Below are 22,547 nucleotides of genomic sequence, written 5' to 3'. Positions count from 1 at the left end.
CTATGAATACTGGGGTCCTGATGATGATATCATAATCTCATGAAGTTTTCTTAATTCTTTTTTTATAGAAATTAGATTGCAGGGGACTTATGATTCAATATGTTTTTTTTGTTCAAATGATTTGACACTAAAATTGCAAAGTATCCTTTTTATTATTTTTACACTGCTTTCTTCTGCCGGTGATGTCAAGAGAAGAAAGACCTTAAGCATGTAGCACCATCTGCTGGCTAAAGAAGAGCATTGCAATATATAGAATTTTGTCTGATCGATTTAAATTGTCCTTATAAAATTTAACTGTATTTTCGTATATTGTTTAACTTCTAATAGTTATGATGAATAAAAAGATGTCGTTCTATCTTTAACAGGGCTTTGTTGTCCACTAGGAATGATTATCGAGCATTGAACGATATGCATGTTTTTTGGGGGGCCGATGCTAATACTGATATTAGGCAATAAAAAGATCAGATAACTTATTTTCAGCCAGTAAAATTTTTACTTGATTTTTTTGTTTAATCAATAAATAAAAAAAAAAAACTGCTTCTTTTGTGATCCCATGAATATAGTTCAAACATGTGCCATAAAGATATCAATTAAAGGCTGGATGTTTTACTCTTTTCAAATGTTTTTAATGTGAAAAATCGAACCCTCCTGAGCAAAATACTGTATAAAAATGTAGTAATCTCAGTGAATGTACTCACAAATGATGAATTTATTATAATCTGTAGGTAACAGGTAAGTGGATAAGCACAGTTTTAAGTCACTTGTAAAACACATTTGCCTCACAACACATCTGAAATGCGCATTCACATTTCCCCTATTCTAGATTTCTGAACCATGAAGTCACTTTGAATCAAACTCAGACCAGAAACACCCCCCACCCATCCTGCTGGTCCTAACTTGTGTCACTGTAATTTGCTCTGGTCTTATCAGGCAGCCGCATGCTGCCTGAGTAAGCATACTTTTACTGTGAGTTATTGCACCATCGTGTTCATTGTGCTGTTACTGACTTGGCTAAAGTTTATAGCTAGCTAATGTTAACATGGTTATACTAATTTTAGCTTGCTGACGTAGAGATAACCGTGACTGACACAACAAGACACATCATGACTCATGGAAAAGTGGGTTGAATAAAACGGGAAGTTTATGGCGTTATTGTTTATTTCACAAGTTAGTTATAAACTTAACCGTTCTTTTCAGCAAATGTGATGCTCAGACAAGCAGCTCTGGACTCTAGTTCACTCTGCTGTAGGGGGGTACATATGGAGCTGAACTAGTAAGAGCACCCTATACCAGATGAATAATAGAACGCAGACATCATGTCTAAGTAAAACCAAGTCATATTCACTGCACTTTATGAGTGAAAATACAAGTGTTAACTTTGGCGTCTATCAGCGAGCCTTTTAAATAGGCTATAATTGGTCGGGACCTAATCAGAATCCTCTAATGACATGGTACTGGTACAAACACATTCGACACCTACCGGGCTTAATAACAACGCAGATATTGATACTTCATTTAGCTTCGCTGCCAACCCAAATGAAAGGCAAAAAATACTTTAGGGAATCTGTGTGATTTATGTGCACTCACTTTATTTCAGCTGAGCATAACGGTTTTTAAATTATTTTGCCGTCTGGAGCAACGTCTCTGATCTGCTTGCATTTTCCAACCAAGGAAATAATAATTTATTGTCTGTCTCTGACCCAGTGCCACTTTATGATTTTTGCTGGAGCCTCTTACATAAAGAAGTTACACTGGTTTCCTTTTCTTATCGTGTGTTCTATGGCATCTTTTAACAATATTTATGCGAATCATTTACAATACACAGTTTTTATTCTCCCACTGACTTTGAACACACCTTTTTCTCTCAAAGTTTCCGTTCAGGCACTCATTAGGCACCAGCACCGTATAAAAAGTATTGGCTCAGCTCTGGTACCAGAAAAAACCCTAAACGATACCCAACCCTGATGTCCACCATATTGTCTTAATCCAAGAATTTCTAACTTCAGATAGACAGCCTTTATTGTCATAGGAAATTTGTTGTCACAGTCCAGACAGACACTCAGACACCAATATGTTACATAAAGACAGAAGCATGAACACATCAAATAAATGCAGGGTTGGGTTTGAAGTAGACACAGTAGATGATTAGCATAGGATGTTACTGACTGATTCTATGGCTCTAACAAAGATCAGTGAGTGACAAAAGCGCACGCTTCTCCATAGGTTTTAAATTTGGATATACTAGTAAAATCAAGCAATATTGTTTTCTGTTTTGATATTGCAGTCTCAATAGAAGAAGTTCTTTGAATCCAGTTGGGTGATTTCACATTTTTTGATGACTGAAACCTGAAGGTTAACGCTATAATACTATCCAGATTGCTGAGAATATTGCCAACATTTTCGGTACTGATGTAGATGTTTGTAGTTTTTTTAGATTATTTTTTTTAAAGTAGTTGATTCTTGTATCTTGAGTTTATAACAGAAGAATCATGGAACGGGCCTTTAATTAGTGTGGATGCTGAGCATCCACACTATTGGTGTTCGTGTCGGCCATTTTGTTTATTGTTCTTCTTCCACGCCGGATATCTCCTCCTTCATACTTTGTCGTATCAACACCGTTTCAACTTTAAAAAATTTCAGTTTCTTCATCATTCGACTGCTATGACTTCTCTCATTCCTAACTGTTATGATTTTAAAATTTATAGCTATTTTCATGCTATTTTTGGCTGATTCTATGCTTTTTCAGCCATTAAATGCAATTTTCAGCTACTTTTAGGTCAAAATCAGCTTTTTTTGTGCCTTTTAATGCTATTTTTATGCTTTTTCAGCCATGGAATGCCATTTTTAGCCACTTTTAGGCTATGTTTAGTTATTTGTATGCTATTTTCAGCTTTTTTAGGCTACTTTCAGCTATTTTTATCCTTTTTGCTATTGAATGCCATTTTCAGCTACTTTTATGCCATTTTATGCTATTTTATGCTATTTTTATGCTATTTTCAGCTATCTCCAGCAGTTCTTCCACAATTCAGCTCTCAGCATCCCCACACAATTTGAAATTGCAATTTTGATCTAATGTAGTTTAAAGTAACACTCTCTTGCTGTTATGTTTATGCAAACTTGTGATCACATGGAATTTGAGTCAGCCTCTGTCACACTTTTCTTCCTCTGGTTACCACCGTGACATTTGTAGTCAGGAGTTCAACATATTGCCTATTTCAGAATCACAGTAGAGAGTGCAACTCTTTCTCTACAAACTGATGGGGCTGAATCCTCAAGGTTTTTGTTGTGTAGGGGTGCTGAAACTCAGATGATCGAGACACGCCTGGGCTGTCAGTCAGAAATGAGGGTCATGTTTGGAGGGAGGACTCTCAAAAATTGCACAATCATTCAGTCAGGTGGGCTGCGGTGGTGTTTTGGAGTGTGGTGAGTGGGTAAACACAAATGCAGTATTTAGTTCTACAAATCACCAGCTTCTCACAGGCTCCTTTTTGTGTTTGAAAGTTAATAAAAATAAAGTTTTTAATTTAGATCTTAATCAGACTGCAAAGGCAGGTAGCATACATTGCTTGTTTCTGCAGCTTTCCTCACCATGGTAGAATGTTTTAACTGCTTAAAGCATCACAAACTTAATGAAAAGGTGTGTTTGTTTCATTTGATTGGTAATTTTGCTTACATCACTTCCTATCCCATCATAACATGCAGCACACTGACTCTTTGAAAATCTGTATTAACAGCAATGGAAGTCCTTGTTTTCTATGCTTAAACCCTGTGCATAAAATCTGTATAAGCTGGAAGGTTAAAGAGGAATTCAACCTATATGGCTATGTAGTTATGTGATTGATCAGTTAGGGTCCAAATGTGGACCTTTGAGTTCAAGTCAGGTCAAATATGTTTATATAGCACATTTAAAAATGGCACGAACCAGCCAAAGTGCTTTACAGAAAAAGGCCAAAGCATTTAAAGTTTGTATGTTAGACTACCTTCAACAGGCTGAAACCTGGCTACTGAAGTTGAATTTTTCAGTTGGCTGATCAGGTGATGGGTGATGTATGTGGTGCCAGCTTTCATCATCACAGAGCTCAACAGTGACAGCCCACTTTTTCCACAGAAGCAGCTTATGGATAGCCAACATTTGCAGGTAACCTCCGTGTAAAAACAAGGACAGTATCGCACGAAAATGTGTGTCCTCTTCAGGAGCATATAGTATCATTTCATAATCAGGTATCTCATGTTAAGTCTACCTTGGGTGGTTATAATAGCATCATGGCAAAATATCACATCCACACAAGTAGCATAGACTGTATGACAGTGATCATCAACTGGTTGCCTGAGGTTCACATCAGGCCCCTATAGCCACCCATCCGGCCCCAGAAGTGAAAAAATAAGCTTGCGAATTTAGATTCTTTTTTCTTTAAATTTCACAGGACTGTCATAGTAACCCTTGACCTGTTAAGACTGAAACCGTTTTACCTGGAATGACGTCATGTTTGATGCTTTTTCTTTAATCCACCTGTCAACCATGATTGGCCAATATTCAACCGGAAGTGTGAGCTACCGCTCTTAAAAAACGTTTAAAGCCCGGTGGCTATGTCTGGGTCCACCACACAGTGAAGCTGTTGTCTAGGGATGTTTCCAGGCATCTATTTTGCTCATTAAAATTGTGTTTAAATGACTAGTTAAAAGAGGAGAAAATACTTAGAAAACAGTCAAGTTCCTCACAGGGCTGTTGTGTCAGTCATTGTGATGTGAGCCTGACAGTGTGGCTAACATCAGCAGCTAGCTCTGCCAGCCTTCTTTCCTTTTTGAAGATGAATATTGGGCTTTGATATGTAGCCTTATAACTACAGTTGAATAGTTATGCATGAGTTCAACCCTCGACAGCCTACATACCACTTTATTTCCATTTATCACTTAAAAAACGTTCAAACTACGCTGCTGTAGTCATTTTTGGGACTAGGACTCTTTCAGAATTTTGAAATTGTATCATTTTGTTTCATTTTCACTTCTATATTTTTTATAGTTGACCGATTCTAGTGCAGACTGTAGTCAGGGTTCAGCTGTATTTCTATGCTGTATTGCCAACATTGCTATGAGTACTGTAAGTTATCAATCTGCTGGGCAAACATTGTCTATAAACCACTGTTTTTGCCTGCATGCTCTGCAGAAGACTTTTGATATCATCTTATATCTGATACAGTTTATTTGTGATAGTCCAGATCAGACCAATAATATTTAATTTTATCATTCACAAACACAATGAGTTCAAATTAAGCAAAAGAGCTGCAGATAACTTTTTTATGCCCTCTTTCAGTTTTAATTCAGCATTTTTAAACCTCAACAAGTATCTCGTTGAGCTAAACTTCCTCTCCACATGACAGCGGCAGCAGCAAGTCAGGCTCCCGGCCCTCAACCCATCTCTGACTCCCTCCTCTAGCAGAAACTGTTGGAGAGATACTATTGAAGCTTTTCCATTCCAGAGGGATATTTAACACAGCCATTCTGCTCAGCTGGAAAAGCTTGGTGTTATAAGGATGGCCCTGTATACCCAGCCTGCCCGACAGGGCTATTGTTTTGGTAACTTCCCCAGGGAAAGAGGACTTGTTATTACACGGATCACACCCACTCTGTTCAGCAACACTGAGCATCAGATCATACTGGACTGAGCCCATAGCTTACTCTCTCGTTCTGGATCACACTCTTGGATCCTTTGTGTTGGCAAAACTGGACTGGAAACTTTCTGGTCTCAACATTTGAATCCACTAGCAACCATGTTTCCTCCCTACTTACCTACTCCCACAGATTGTTTTCATATTAAAAGAACAAAGCACACCGAGAAAGAACCCCCAGGCTAACTGTTCTCTTAATTTAGTTTCAATTTTTAGGTTCAGGACACATGAACTTTAGGAGTATTTCAAGGGAATTTCCAACTAAAGCTAGCAGCTGCTGGTGGGACTCACCATGTGTGACATTTCTCATTGTACCTTTGAATAATGTGTGGAATGTCAGCCAGGTATGACAAGGAAACGTAAGAAAGGATGGGTGATGTCGGGCAACAGACTGGCCTGGTGAGGGCAGGAACGTCAAACTTAGAGCTGCTTTCCCTCTGCCTGTGAGCTTCTTTATAAGAAACCAATTGAAGACCAAGCTAATGTGATTAGATATAATACATGGAGCACTTTTAAAAGTCAAACACCAGCAGTGCTGACCTTTTCTGGACCTTTATTTCTCTTTTTCATCTGGCAGATATTAACCAAGTATACATTGTTTGGGGTCTGAATGTTGGGCTTCACAGCCCTTTAATGAAATCTTGAGATTTATAAAGCCTCCTGGTATTTTAATGGTCTTCTTTGAGACGCTTTTATAATTTTAATTAAGTATTATGCTGTAGCTTTAGCAAGCCAATTATTATTTGGGTGCTATTCCTTTTTGTGTCTCCTTAATGCCTATTTAATAGACTTCATAGAGATGCACTAGAATAGGAGAAATGCAAACATCACTTACTCTAAGGTAGCCTCCCTAAAGAGCAAACATGCGTGTTAATGCCAAGCCCTCAGTCGAGTATTTAGGCTTAAACATTCAGGTTCCTGCTGAAGGAGGGGGAAGCATCGGCCTCGCATGTCTCATTCACATGCTGTCAGTTTATTGTATAATACTAATAAGGCTTTGCATGCAAAGCTTGACCTGTTGAGAGGAAACATGCTTACAGAAAACAGTGGCTGCTTTTACAAATATCATGATTGTTTTGGCAATGTTTCACTTCCCTATTTAGAGCAAATCATAGAGTGTAGCTATAACAGATTGTCATGAGTGCATTTAAAATAAAAGCATGAGAAGACAATGAATCTAAAGAGTCATATTTAAACTCAAATTACAGCTCTGAATTAACATGATAAAACTCAGACAATAAATTGAGGTCTTGAGGTTTGTTAAACTCAACAATTTTAATTAAGAAACTTTGTAAGTAATTGTAATAACTTCAGCTGGGAAAATTATGAATGTTAATTATTAGATACAAGAATGTAGGCTGCTGAAACAAAAGACGTCTTTTTTTTTTAGCGGTTTATCCTTTTCTTTAGGAGTTTTCACTTTATATCAGAGTTCCTGTGCAGAATTCTTAACTGATTATGAAACAAACTGAATTATTATTAATGCTTCTTTATGGCCTACGAAAACAAATTAGACCATCAGCTAAAGATTGGGTTACTCTGTGCAGGTATATTTAATGTCCAAAAGCTGCTGCAAGGAGGTAGGTGTTGGATTAAGTCAAACTTAAGCAAGCCTTTCCCTATTTTTTATGATTCAGTTCACAGCTAAAAGAATAGAAAATGTTTTTTTTATGATGAATAACAGTACAGCCATAAAAGTGGGTGTCATCATACACAGCAGCGCTGCTGCTAGAAAAGAATGCACTTTTATGGCATTTATTATTAACATGCACTTATTACACAGCATTGTCTTCATGATTGTAATTCATAGCTCTTAGGGGTCCAAACAAAGCCACATTTTGCATTGCAATCACTTTGTGTGGAAAGCATGGTCTTAAAGCTTTCTTTCAGTTTTTGTTTGATGTCAATAGGCCAAGTAAAACAGGAAATATGATCATTTTAATTTGACATTTAAATGATTGTTACACACAGGGGACAATGGACCATGCTGTACAGGACTGGCACTGGTATTTCTTCATAGTTTCAGCATATAGTAATTTCTTTTTAAAAATGACAATATATTGTTTTAAATAACAATTCATTTTTGTGGGTTGTTGTGTTTTTTGGAGGCCCTGTATCTAATACAGTAAATTAAACCTAAAAAAATAAAGTTTTCATTTTATAAAGTTGAGATAGTGCCGAAAAGGATTATACCAAACATGAGCTTGCTATACGTTTTCTGAGTGGGTTGTTTTGTCAAAAGAAAACTTAAAAAAAGGCAAAATCATACTACATATTACTTTCATATGCATGGTACAATATCAACCAGACATGAAAGGTACTATCTTGTCCACCACACCATACAAACTGAAAGTTCCTCACAGTTTTAGGTTTTAGGTTATGTCTCCAGATCCTTTTAAAGATGAGCAAAACAAGAATACTTCACACAAAATGACATGGAAAGAGTTCAAAGCAAACATGGAACTCAGTGGACATCAAGAAGCATACTAATTGGTTACCCAGAATCCCTCAAGACTGTCAACATGCCACATCCCTGTCAGCTGGATCATCTTCATTTGATTTTGTCTAATGCAGTAATTTAATATATAGATTGGATTTAAGCAGCCCACTTTCAGAGCTGGCTACATCGTGTTCCTAAGGCCTTGAAATAAAAAATACAATAGAGTAACTCTTAAGTTGTGTCTTTTTTTATAATGTGCATTTGTAGATAGTAAACAAAGATCAGCTACTGTTTGATATGAAGCCATAAATGTGTGCTTCAGACTGGTCTGTGGACTAGACACTGGCCTTGGTACTTTTGTAGATTTCGCCTTTTGGGAGTATGTTTACTCCCCTCTTGTGGGATGGAGAGGATGCAGCATGTGAGAATGGTGATAATATGAGGAAGTGATGCTAATTTTGTCAAATAAGATACGTTTATGCACGAGTCTGTGCTACATGCTTCAGATTGGCAGACAAAGTCATATGGGCTTGTGTTAACTGTGGGAGTTGCAGGGAAACTCCTGACACAGTGCAATTCAATTATATCTGTAATACAAGATAGACAGTAATGATATCTTCTGTATTAAAAAAGTAAAGGTTAAATGTTATCAAATTAAGTTAAATTTAACAAATCAAGGAACTACTTCTGATAATGAAGCAATGGTACTTTCTTTTTGTTATCAGTGTAACCTGGGACACGGTACGATACAATGGCTCACAGCATTACAACACAGCATTTCTGTGAAAACTGATGTACTCAAACAGAGTCCCAGGTGAGGTGTATCTACCCTAAAATTTGAAAAAATCCTTTAGAACAGTATGGACAGGGCTGGGAAAGAGGGGGATTAGTTAGCTGACTCACTTTTTCCTGCTGTCCTGATTCAGCCACAACGGCACTCAGTCTGCTGCTTTTTAGATTTCTAAGTGTGATTTCTAATGATGATATCTGGTCATGCAAATGATACAAGTTTGACTGTTATCGACCTCATTATAAAAAAAGTGGTTTATAGCTCTACATTACCCACAATCCAAGATTGTCACAGCGACATCTCTAATTGGCTGATCCCTTCTTTGCCTGTGTTCTACCATTCCTAGTGAATTTGATGGGCGTTTGTCAACAAAGGATGTTACACTGGGAAAACGATGATAAATGGTAATGTAGAAGGCTGGTTTGTGTATTATCAGCCTGGTTTTTAGAAAGATGTGTATTTACGATCTTGGGCAACAGCACTACACTACCCGCAATTAGGGATGCACGATATTGGATTTTTGCCGATATTCGATATGCCGATACTTACAGATTCATTTTAGCCAATATCGATACTATTTAAATACTCTTTTCGGACAAAAAATGTCAGTCCTTTTGGACACTTTAAGGTTTAAGGATGACCAAGGAAACCATTTTTAGCCCTTTAAAAACACTTTCAAGTTTAAAGAATGAGGATAAATAAAGAAAAAGACATAGGTCTGTTGGTTCAGACTAAAACTCCACTAATTTATTGGTATATATGGACAAATTTTACAGTCGACATATGCTGAAATACACAGGCAAAATATTTGCCTTTTTAAACTAATATCTGCCGATACCGATACCAGACCGATAATATCGTGCATCCCTACCCACAATCCTAGATTTTCACTGTGACATTTCTGATTGGTGAAGCCTGACTTGACTCATGTATTTTGGCTGTCAGCTGCCATGAGTGAAGTTATAGTCTTGGAAAAAGCGGTGCTTGGTTGTTAAGCTAGACGTAAACTGGTATCGGATCACCCAGTAGAAGTTTAAAAAAAAAAGAATCAGTTGCAGTGGATGGTTTCAACCTGTAGAGGGCAGTTGCTATGTACATTTTTAACATAACATGTAGAATATAAATACTTTGTGCTACAATGTCAAGATTTGGACCCAAACTGATCAAGCGCATTAGATCTCCATATACATAAGGTTTTCATCTGAAAAGGTGCTCTGAAGGTTTCAGTTATTCTTGAAGAATATAAAATACCCTAAAGGTTTGGCCAGTTTATTGACTGCAGTTTGGTTTCAGTTCCACCCGTTGTCACGCTTCATCCTTTAACATATTTAAACTGCTAAGATTGTCCCTTCCCTTTTTATCGCTCCTTTCTTTAGTCGCTTAATATCTGTTCCTATGAGCTTCACTCAGCACCATAGTGGAAAAAGTGACCGAGTCAAGTTGGCAGGCAAGTTTGTTGAATTTTATTTTTAAATTGAAATATCAATGTTTGGCATCAGTGATTGGATAATCATATCACACAGGTTGGGATGATGATGCATTGCCGTATGAATAATTCCCCTTGTAACTGGTATGATGACTGAAACTGTTTGTATCCCCCTGTGTACTGCATGGTTTCATTACTCACTTTACAGCTTTGGTAAGAAGCTCAAAGGCCTTGTTAAGCTCGCAGTTAACGTGCATTTAGTTCAAATTGTAGAGGCATGACTACTCCTGGCAGAATAACCTTGCTTGGAAGTGCTGTGGCAAATGAGCTTCTTCCCTGATGACTCTTGACCTTGCCTCCTGCAAACCTAACAACCCCCCCCTTTTTTTTCCCACTCCCTGCAAATGCACACATGCTCTACAGCCTCGCCTGGGCAGCCACCCCTGACGACTGGCTGTTTGTTTGTGTGGAGGAATTTACACTCTGCTGTGGAAGGGGCAATCTGTTTGGTGTTGCTGCTGCTGCTTGTGGTGGTGGTTAGAGGGGGAGCTATTTGCAGGTCTGTTCAGGCCCTTTAAGTAAGAGGTTGCCTGTCAGTGGATGGAACCAACTGCAGCTTAGGAAGAAAGTGTTCACATGCAGAAAATTTGTGACCATAAACAGAACCTTTGTTGTCTCTTTACTTCTGGGAAATTACAAGGAAATTGCAGTTTTATTGGATTTATCTTAGAGGGTGAGAGTTTGTGGTTTAAGTTGCAGCTTTCTTGAAGAGTTTTTTGCTTTTCTTCCATATAGCCTGAAGTCCTAATTATCTTGGCTGAAAAAAAGTTAAACAAAAGAAGTCACATCTTGAGGGACAGCTTTACTTTTTAATTAATGTCAGGGAGCTGCTTTTTTCTCTCTTTTTAATATACGCTCTTTTTTCAACCTCCATAGGCTCTATGAAAACTCCGAACAATGAGCACTTTGTTAATATTTGGGCATAGCTGAGATGAGGGAGGTTAGGAAAAGCTTACTGGTGGGGTGGACCGACTCACCTCTCACTCTCTCTCACTCTCTCACTCACTCACTGAAGCCTGGTGCCAGAGGAGAGTGCACTCCCAGAATTACCTATACTCCGGAGATCTCTTCATGGCGTCAGAGCTCTGAGGGGGCAGTGAAATGACCGCACACAGCGCAGGATCAACAGGCGTTCAAAGCTTTACTCCGACTGTTAGTCAAATAGAGATAAGCCCAGTTTTGTTGGATTTTAGCCTTACGAGTAAACTGATAGTAATCTTTAGACATCCAAGTTCAAGCAATGGATCAGTCATTGTTCTGCACTCTTAAGATCACAGATATTGAGGTTGATTTAAAATGTGAAGATTTTAGAAATTTAACCAAATGCCCAAACAGTAAAGTATTTTACAATATTATTAATTGCTGATATATGGTTTCACAAGGCTCTTCATTTTTAATTTTAAAAGCATTAATTCAAAACTGTTTTAGGTCTTCTCTGCTCTAATCTAATCCAAACAGCCACCTGATGCTGTTTCCTTCTTCAGCAGAGTCTCTGGCCCCAATTAGACCTGCTGTTTCCTCATGCAGGGTTTGTGAAAGCTGATTTATTATTGATGGACAGACAGTTAAGCTACAGTAAAAGGAAATCAGATGAACTTGTCTAAGCAGAGCTGCACTTAACCTTTCGGAGCCCAGGAGGATTTCAAAGTAACGATAAAAGTTTATTATCCTACAGCAGCTGTTATTTTTAGACAGAGACACGGGTTAGGGGAAGGTCTAATACTTGAAGAGGCCTGGAGAGTCTACAGATTTGAGTGCAAGCTGAATTTGCCAATGTTTTCATTATGGCAACCTAGCATCCCCTGATATCTCAGATATTGTAAAATCTGGTGTATTAAACACACATATAATGCTATTTTTTCACCAAAGAGTAGGCTTTGTCCTCTTAACTGGTGCGACCAATACCAGTTCAAAGTACTGAGATGTGCTGTCATTAATGTAAGTGGAGCCGCAACCATCATGCAGTTTAAAATTTACCCCATTCATAATGTATTGCAAGCAGCTGCTTCACTGCACGATGTGGAATACAGAACATACTAACATTGACTAGACTGGCAGTGCCACTCTTCCCCCAATTAGGTCATAATCCAGCAGAAAGCAGCCTTTAAGTACAAAAAAATGCATGGAGCGTGGGTTTGATGGAAAAAAGTCTTTAGTAAATACAGCAGGAGGTGGGCAGCGTGTCTTGTGGGCTATGAGTCTGTACTTCACAACTATCACTGTGGGCTGACTGTTTAACTACCATAATTGTAGCATTTAAAGAGGGGGTATTATAATTATGCGCACGGACGTATATCAACATTTGCCATATTTGAGATGGTGTAAAGCCTTGAAAAAAGGATAATACCCCCTCTTTAAACTCCATATTATGATAACTGAAAGTACTGAAAGAGCTTAATAATTGCACAGAAACTGCATGCAAAATGGAAATCAACCTTTTTACCTCCGTTTGGCCCCAAAACAGACTGTACTTTTCAATTCTGGGTTTCGTGGTTTAACACCATTCAAGCAACTTTTCACAGTGAAATAAAGAGTCAGTTAGAATATGCGCAACTTAAATTAAGTTGACAAGAATATATATTGCAATACTATTTTTAACCAGCAGATGGTGCTCTCTGCTCTCTTGTAGGACATCAGCAGATAATGCAGTAGCATTTATATGCGTCACTTTTTATTAAAAAAATGCAATGTTTTAGTAACCAAGCATCCTCAAAAAGTGCTACTGATATTTATAAGAAAAAATTAAAAGGGAGAAGTTTTGTCTTTATTGTCAGAGAGCTAAAATAAAAGAATCATATTTATTTATAAAGACTTCAATCTTGAATGTTAAAGCTGGAAAAAATACAGGGGCAAACAGTAGATTTCCTAGCTGTCCAGTTGCCCTGGTTCAAGTTTGACTCATGGCTCTTTTTCACTTCTATTTCAGATTTCATCCACTGTCCTATCTCGATAATAAAGACATAAAAAGCCTAAAGATAAAGTTTACAAAACACAATAAATCATATCATAAGTTGAGAGTATTGTTACATGTTCAATCGATAACCGTAATAAGGCTAATACATGTTTTTTGTCTGTTTCAGGGAGTGGGGCCACCGCCGTGGTTCAAGCTGCCTACTGTTTACCACGCAAGGAGAAGGTGGCGATCAAACGCATCAACCTAGAGAAGTGCCAGACCAGCATGGATGAACTCTTGGTAAGAAAAATATCACTAACAAGTTCATGAATATTAGACTTGAAATGCAACTGAAATTTCAAAGCTTTTCTTGGTGACCATAGCTTTAGCTTTACTTGCGCTCCAGCAACCTGACACATGGGCCACAAACCTTGAATGACAACAGGATTAGCTTTACTTCAAAAGTCTCTCTCTAATCTAACATGAAAACATGAACACACAACTTGTTCTGCTCCTGGGCTTGTTGAACAAGTTGCCAAATAAACATTCACAGAGAAAAGTGCACAGCTGACGTCAGTTTGCAGGCGAGATAGCTAATTAACTTAGCCGCTCAGCTGCGGCACATTTAACAGCATGTAAACATACCTGCAAATGTCACCTTGGTCCAGTGTGGTCCTCCCCACTTCAGTACCACTAACAACACTCTGTTTACCCCTGACATTTGAGTTATGGAGCAAGTTTGTTTATTTTGTCTTTCCTATGGCGAAACACTGGCTAGCTGGCAGCCTGCCAACTGTCAGTCAAACTTGGACATGCCCCTTTAGCCATTTGAAATATAAAGCATCTCTGATTTTTCCCCCACAGTCTCTTCTGTGCCTTTTTTTCTTCTTCTTTTAAAATGACATGTAAGCAAACACGTGCACTGCTTAATAATGACAACTAAATGTGATTTCAGTAGGACTTTTTTATGATCTCATTACATTTAATGTGTGATCAAAGAGAGCTACTCCCTCACAGCATTTAGAGCTCTGTCCCTGTGGTCTCTGTGTGGATGGGGTTAGTTCCACCTCTGCTTTTCATTACTCCTCTTCTTCAAGCCTTCCTCCAATCATGTCTGTCACTTCAAACAGTCCTCTGGCTGTTCTCTGACGGAGGACTCCACTTACTGCCAGGAAACTACCAGACCCCCTGAAGGCATCTTCTTGATGACCATATTTTGTCTTTATAACCTCCATAAAATCTTGTACTGTGACTTGGCTCATCATTTACAGTGTGACACGTATCAAGCTTCCCTGCACATAGTGATGGTCAGTGGCTTATTATGGACTTGTATTTGAGCTGCAGAAACTGTACAAGTGTTTTTTTATACAGTAAGAATGATCTTTTTTTGCATATCTCCACAAAAAACGTTTGACATACTTCAGAAATGATAAAGAAATAGCTTCAATTTCAGAAAACAGACGGTCAGCAGAAAAATAAAAACATTTTGAAGCAAATAAACTGCATGTCAAGAGACCTTTTCTTTCCAGTAGCTATTTTTTTTCATACTATTCATCTCTTAAAAGTGTAATACTCTTATACATTATGAGAAGAGGATTGTTTTATAGCAGAGATGTACATGTATTAGGTCCAGGTCCATTAAATATCCTTTTTTTCAGTAGGGTATTGACCTGTGGCTATAGCAACCATTTTTGCACTGGAAGAGCTCGTGTTCAATACAGAATTAATGTAGACACACCAGATAAGTTCATATTTCCATTGCATTGGATATGCGAAACAGTCATCTGGGAAAGCTCCCATACAAAGCTTTTGAGTAGGGCACGACTTTCCAGAAAAATCTTGGAAGGTGATTTGACGATCATTATTTCCCTTACATTCATTGTAGACAATCAGAGTGACAAAAACAAAAATAAGGAAGTCGTGATGCGCAGCCTGAGCTACTTACCTGAGGTGTACAGGCTAGCACTGCCGTGGTTAATAAACAACGGTATTTGTCAGACACTGGAAGTGTGTCTGGAGTGCCGAGCAGCTGGAGACTCGAGATCGCTGGAGAACCATGAGTTCACACGGGAATAGTGGTTATTATTTTGCCTTCATGGGGTTGAGTTGTCATTCATTTTGACATGATTCCATTGCTTTATTGCTTCCTCCATGGTTGAGTACATTAGGAAACTGGAGGGTTTATGATTTCTACAAAGGATGTTACAAAGGATGATAAAAATTCTGTGGTTTTCCACCTCAGAAGTTTACTGTTCTTCGTCAGTGGTGCTGCAGTAGCTCTTTGACCCATTGACCTCCCGATGAGATGTAATGTTGATAGTGATGATTTACATTTGGGATACAATGCATTTTTCAGGCTGTTTGGATCAATCTGCTCCACATGGATTGACACAGTTTGGCAGCAGTTAGCATGGGCCAGGTGTATATCATTGTAAAGACTGAGTAGAAAGGGAGCAGTGTGCTTCATGAGCAGACAGTGGTGAATGTACATTGGGAATTGGAGGTAACAGGTGATTTGGTTTGTATGGGACTAGTTATTTGAATGAATTAGCAGCTTTGTTGCAATGGATCTGCCTGTTACCATTGTGATTTGTATTACTTTCTTTAATTCAGCACGATTAAAAGAAGCAGGCCATGGCTTTGAAAACAGTACTTCTATTTTACGCTAATTGTAGCTCAGTTAATAGGTGACAGGTCAGTTATGGGGGCATATGCCGGTTTGGCACTTAGCCGGATAAATTTGATGATTTACACTTTTTATTCCTGAGGAATTCTTCAGAGAAAAAAACTTTCCAGCTAGTATGTGGTTGAAATTGTTATTATGAAACATCCATGTCAGGAAACATGCTGTATATTTTTCCAGTAGCAGCTTAGCACAACTCCACAGCAGAGAAATGAAACTTAATAACAGACCAATTCAGTCACAAGCAACATTGTACCTCTAGAAGTCTGCTGTTTCATTAACAGGAATTAATTTTGAGTAGTTCCTACATTTGGTCAATTTAGTCTCAACTTTAAAAGAAAAGGAAAACAAGTTTTTACCAAGGTTGTTTGAGCAGAATCTAGTTCATCACTGCATCATACATGCCACTTACTCCTCCATAGAGCCCCCTGTATCTATCATAAGTCAAGTTGTGGTCTGACGATGGGAAAAGAGCTGTTGTCAAGTTAGACCAGAGGCTTGATTGATGGATTTTCCCAGTTCTCATCTAAAGGTCGGTTAAAGTCACCGGTGGGAAATAAATATAGTGTAAGCCTGAAGGTGTGCAAAGAAAGATCAAGGGTAAAGATTACTGGCAGGTTTCTCACTACTCACTGGCAACACTAAACCAAAGACTAACCCTTCCCCACCCCCTAACCCTCCTGATTTCTGACGGATGAATCAGGGGAATGTTGCTCCTGGATTCTCGGAGCAGGCGGTCACATGGAATACAGCGAGGTCGGATTTCCTGCCTGTGGTCGCCCCCCCTCCATTTCCACAGCCTGCTGGGTACCCGCTTAAACGGCGAGGAAGCATTAAATTGAACCCAGATTGCTCCTCTGAAGAAGCGGCTTTAAAATGGGATGCCAGGAGGTTTAAAAGGGGCTTGTGGGTCTTTAGTCTTACCTGTGAAATTCTTAATGTCAGAAAGGTTAGAATCTGTCACGTCTCTGTGTCTCTCTGGTATGTTGTAGTTATTCCTGGCGCAGCAGTTTGATGGACAGGAGCTTTTGAGTGACTCAGGCTTGATCAGATGAAGAGGATTGTTTACAACTCGAGTGTGGCGCAGTCTGAAGATCATCTCGTATAATTGCATAACAGTAACAACAACTGTCTTTAATTATGTAATAAATGGAATGAGAAATCCTTGATTTACAATGTTGTTTATGGAGTGTTACCATGCGTTTGTAGACTGTTTACAAGACTATAACTATCAATTTTTGGCATGAGAACCCGTGAAATATTTGCGGTCACTGTGCCATGGAAAAATGTTGGTGAAATTAAAATGAGATAAGTACTGAGGTTGTCATAATTTTGGAAACTCATGGATCCTTAGAAAGTCCCACGAAGTCTTAAATTAGATTTTTTAGATTTATGGTAATCAAATGTTTTTAAAAAGTCTCACTCTTACTAGGGATGCACAGATGCGTCAGTTTAACAGTGACCTTTATCAGTCCTTTTGTTTGGAAAATAAGTTTTCAGTTGTTTTAAAGGAAAGCTAGTACATCTTATAAAAGGTTGAAAAAGGCTTTCTGTGAACAAAGAGAGGAATGAACTTTGGTCAGATTTGCAGGTTGTCAAATTCTGCTGTTTCCCATGGCCATTAAGATGCTAAATGTATTTTTACCTTATTACTCTTGCAAAAGGACGGAAAGCAGAAGGGATGACAATATTGCTGATGTATTTGTGCATTTTCGACAATGTTCAGGACTGTCCTTCCAAATTAAGGTATAAAAAAATACAGTGCCGTGAAAAAGTATTTTCCACCTTCCTGGTCTCCTATTTTTTTGTATATTTGTCACATTCAAATGTTTCGGATCATCAAACAAATTTAAATGTTAGATAAAGATAACAGAAATAAATACAAAAGGCAGTTTTTAAATGATGATTTCATTTATTAAGCAGAAAAAAGTCATCCAAATTTACTAGCCACATCCCTGCCTGATTACTGTCAGACCTTTTGAATTCAGAAATCCCTAAAATAGATAGAGCAGTGAAGGAGAAAGGAGATGGTGAAACCGGAAATCCATCTCCTTCCGCCAGTCTTTTTTTTCCCACATAAACAATAAAAAACACCAAATTTATGCTGTCATGGGGTTTCTGCTTTTGCATTTGGGCTGTACAAGCAGCCAGCAAGGCAGCAAGCTGTCCAGCATGCCATTCTTGACATGATACAAATAAATCAGCACAGAAGAAAAAGGCGAGCCAACATGTGAGCAAGAGGCTATGGCATGTTGCTATGGCTACAGATGCCAAGTGAGATGACGAGATCTATTTGAGTGTATTAAATCACATATACCAATCAATTAATCATTACGCTTTATGCCACTTCCTGCCTTTGATTCAAAAGTTGGTCCGCCTTGCTTTCACACCTCAAGCGGACCGCACCAAGGTTCGTTATGAAGCTAACTGAGATCCCCTGTTTTCAAGCAGACCAGAGTTCACTTGTTCGGTCTGCACCAGAGTTCGGATGAGCTTTCACACCGCTCCAAACAAACCAGACTATCCGGGAAAACAGACCAGAGTTTGTTTAAAGCGGACCAAACAGCTCTGGTGCCTAAGATCTCAAAAAGCAACTCATCATGCCAAAATCTAAAGAAGTTCAAGAACAGATGAGAAACAAAGTCCTTGACATTTATTGGTCTAGTAAAGGTTACAATGCCATTTCTAAGGCTTTTGGAGTCCAGTGAACCACATTGAGAGCCATTATCCACCAGTGGAGAAGACTTGGAACAATGGTGAACCTTCCAAAAAACAGCTGGCCTAAAAAATGACTCCAAGAGCGCATTGACAACTCATCCAGGAGGTCACAAAAGAATCCAGAACAACATCTAAAGATCTGTAGGACTCACTGTCCTCAGTTAAGGTCTGTGTTCATGATTTAACAATAAGAAAGAGACTGGGCAAAAATGGCATCCAAGGCCAAAACCACTTCTGATCAAAAAGAACACAAAGGCTTGTCTCACATTTTCCAAAATCATCTTGATGATCCCCAAAACTTTTGGAAAGAAATATTCTGTGGACTGATGAGAAAAAGTTAAACTTTTTGAAAGGTGGTGCCCCGTTACATCAGGTGTAAAACTAACACAGCTGCTTCAGAATCTGAATGACTTGTAACTGATGGAGCCATGTCTTCTGCTCTCTACCAGAAAATCCTGAAGGAAAATGTCCTGCCATCAGTTTGTGACCTCAAGCTTAAGAGCACTTGGGTTATGTAGCAGGGCAATTATCCAAAACGCACCAGCAAGTCCACCTCTGAATGTCTTAAAACAAAAAAAAAAAGAGTTATTTGCAATGCTTGCTTGCAGTTGTAGACACCAAGGGTGGCACAACCAGTTTTTAGGTTTAGGGGCAATTATGTTTTTAGTGACTTAACGTTTGAGAAGGTTCGTCTTTTAGTATTGATATCCCGTTTAAGTGGGTGTCCCTGTTCCTCTGTAGCGTTCTGTGTATCTGTGCCCGCTCTGCAGTCAGATTGGGTCATAGCGAGTTTGTGTGAAGCTCTGTGACGTAACATTGCCTCTATAGTGGCTTCTCTGTGCATCTGCTGTCACTGTGATTCCGTGGCACCAGTTTGTGACCCAGCACTGTATTCACTTGTGACAATAGGTCATTTATTTATTTTTTGCTCAGTTTCAAGGTCCTCAGACACGCCAAATACTGCCTTAATCAGGCCAAAGAAAAACACACACTGGCCCGGACTTGTCCGCTTCCTGCAGAGGTTTTCCCAGACTAAACCAGCTGAAGGACTTTAGTGTTGAGCTTTGATTATGTGAGACATTGATGTGAATTTATGGACCCATCACAAGACGGAATACGTCAGTTTAATTTGTTGATATTAAATAATCCAAAGTTGCGTCAGTCATGTTACAATGAGTGCACTATTTTACTGACTCTGAACAAATAAGAAATAAGGTTGACATTTGGAGAAACATCAGTCAGAGGTTACTGAATGTTGAAAACAATGTGAGTTCCATTAAGGGGAGAAAGACACATTTATTTGGTAGTTGGAATGATAGGATGAAGGTGTGTGTCTTATTGGTGTTATTATTGATACTGAGTTTTGGGTTTCCCTCTGCCTGTGGGTCTGCTACTGAAATCATGCAGATGAACAATTCTTGAACAGCTCATTTATTTGAAAGCCTTAAAATGACATGCCATCTCTTTCTGTTTCCCAAAGTAAACAGAACAAAACAAACCAAAATAAGCTTAACTTTCCTCCTCAGTATAGGCGGCACGGCCAGGCTATTTTTTTGTTTTCAACAAGCTTTTCTATTCTGAGATAATGAGATACGTTATTCCATTATCATGGGAAAACCAGCTTTGTTATCCTTGGATAATGAGAAAAATTAAGTCGAGATAAACAATTAAAATGAACTCTTCATCACAGCTAAACCATTGTTGTGATCTCAAGATACGAGAAAACTACAACTACAGCCTAGTGGTTAAGGACTCTGCAAGATGTTAGATTGAAGACAGAGGAAACGGTGGTAAAAAGAGTGTGAGATGGTCATGAACATGATCCAAAAGTATAACCAGAAAATCCCTCTGTGCTCTTGAGGAATCACGTCCACAAGCAAGGGATGAACATGAGGCCTAATGATTTTGAGCTCTGACCTACGGCTGCCAACAGCTACCCAGGCCTTTTTTTTAATGACAACGTTCTGCTTCGTTTTGTTATCAAATAGTTCCACATTTAGACAGCAGCATTTTGAAAATGATCTTCATCTACACAAGACCGCAGGAAACACAAAAACGCTGTAGCAAAGTGATTTACTGCCCAATAAATCTGTCTCTACTACAAGGACAGTAGGGCTGACAGCTTCCATTCGTGGTCAAAAAGTTTTTGTCCGACCAAGATCACCTTGGTGAGATTATCTGCACAAAAAATAATAATGGTGAATAACAAAACCCGTGTTTCCAAAAATTGTTGACATATACCAGGCTCTGAAAAAAATCTACTTTGCATTTATTATATTGAAAATAACTTTTTTCCCCATCGAAAACACAGGGGGGCATGGGGACAGAACTTGGCATTTAAAGGGTTGACTTCTTCAGAGTTATGATCAATTTTTATGAGTAGCAGGGGAATTGGTTAAAAAAAATTAACAAAAGAAACTGAGAAATATGAATGTATAATAATTTTAAAGCTGAATGTATGAAGTGAGCCATTTTGGTCCTTAAAGGCTTTTAAGGATGTACATTTTTAAGGCCCCCCAGAGGTTAAGAACAACGACAGTGGCAACTTGTGGCAGGCAGACAGCGAGATTACAGTGTAGATTGAGCATTTGATTGTAAGCCTGGACTGATAAGAAATGTTAATAATTAGTGTAACAGACTTGTAATTCTGGTGTCAACAACAAAGGGATTCAATTGTTTAGCCAGTAATTCACAGGCATACCTAAGAAAGAGTGGGTAAGTTTAAATAAGATGCTGATTGACTCCTACCCAAAACAACAGAATGCTGTAATGAAATGAAAGGTGCTACAACAAAGTAATACAGTAACCTTGCAAAGCAGATGGATACACCAGTTTCCGTGTTTCTCACTGGTGAATCCATCTTGCAAAGCTCCCGTCTGAACCGTTTGGGCCTGGTTAGGAAGTGACAGGACCAATCAGCGATGAGGGGCAGTGCTTTCAGGCACGGTGGAGTCGTGACGTAAGCAAGCAGCAACAAGAGGCCGGTGCAATTATGGTGGAAATTGTTAGCATGGATGCAACTAAAGCGCCAGTTTTATCAGAACTTGACGACATTTCTTCGTTAAAGAAGAACAAAGAACAGCATTGAGTTGTTTTCTTTTCAGAAACGACAAAAGTCATGTACTGACATGTCTACAGTCGCCATGGTTCACGTTATGCAGTTCTACTGTATACTGAGTTTACTCCTTCGTAAGGGCACGCCTCGATAGCAGCTACAACTTCATGTGTTTTGTTGCTCTGATTGGCCCGTAGAGATGTGACAGAACGTTCATCCAGTCACCCTCCGAGTTTTTTGTTTTTCAAAGGCTCTGCCCTTTCCCAAACGGTGTCTATGAGAAGTTTTCCAGTATACACTATATTATTTACCTGGTGTGCCAGGTAAATAATATAGTGTGTTCCAGTTAATCTTGGAAATGCGAGCTGCCAGTGGGATATCTTATCTCAGTTACACCCTCAAAAGATTGATGTCATAGCTGGAGTTGACATCACACCTGAGTTGAATAGGTTTCAGTTGCTACAGGCTGGTAACTCAGTGTACCCAAGTTGCTCCGAATTTCTAAATTCCAGGATTAACTGGTACACCACTCAGTTTTTTTCACAAGTACCTCATCTGATGTCTTAAGCACCTGGTAAATAATTTCTGTAATCATGAGTTTACTTTGTGTGTGTATGTTGGCAGAGTGGTGTGTAACCTCTGTTTCGAATATAAGTGCTTTGAATGAGGATGAAGCCATAGCAACACTCGCGACCAAACACAATGATCTAATTAGGCACTTGTTTAAAAGAGGTGCCTCCCTGTTGGATCCAGGGTCTCATTTTTTGGGGTACTTATAATTATGCTTTGTGAGTTGCAAGAGCTGCTTTAATTGAA

The 22,547-nt window shown here is 38.7% G+C and overlaps 1 protein-coding gene across 1 annotated transcript in view; it reads left to right on the top strand.

Moving 5' to 3' along the window:
- Positions 1-22,547, top strand: part of oxsr1b (oxidative stress responsive kinase 1b) — an 83,526-nt gene that overhangs the window by 4,394 nt on the left and 56,585 nt on the right. The window contains exon 2 of the mRNA XM_041814081.1: positions 13,463-13,575. Within this exon, the coding sequence (XP_041670015.1) occupies positions 13,463-13,575 (113 nt within the window). The remainder of the gene's footprint in view (positions 1-13,462; positions 13,576-22,547) is intronic.

Source organism: Cheilinus undulatus, linkage group 19 (genome assembly GCF_018320785.1).
Source record: "Cheilinus undulatus linkage group 19, ASM1832078v1, whole genome shotgun sequence".
In the NCBI taxonomy this organism is placed as follows: Eukaryota; Metazoa; Chordata; class Actinopteri; order Labriformes; family Labridae; genus Cheilinus; species Cheilinus undulatus.
This window is presented reverse-complemented; position numbering and strand designations above follow the sequence as displayed.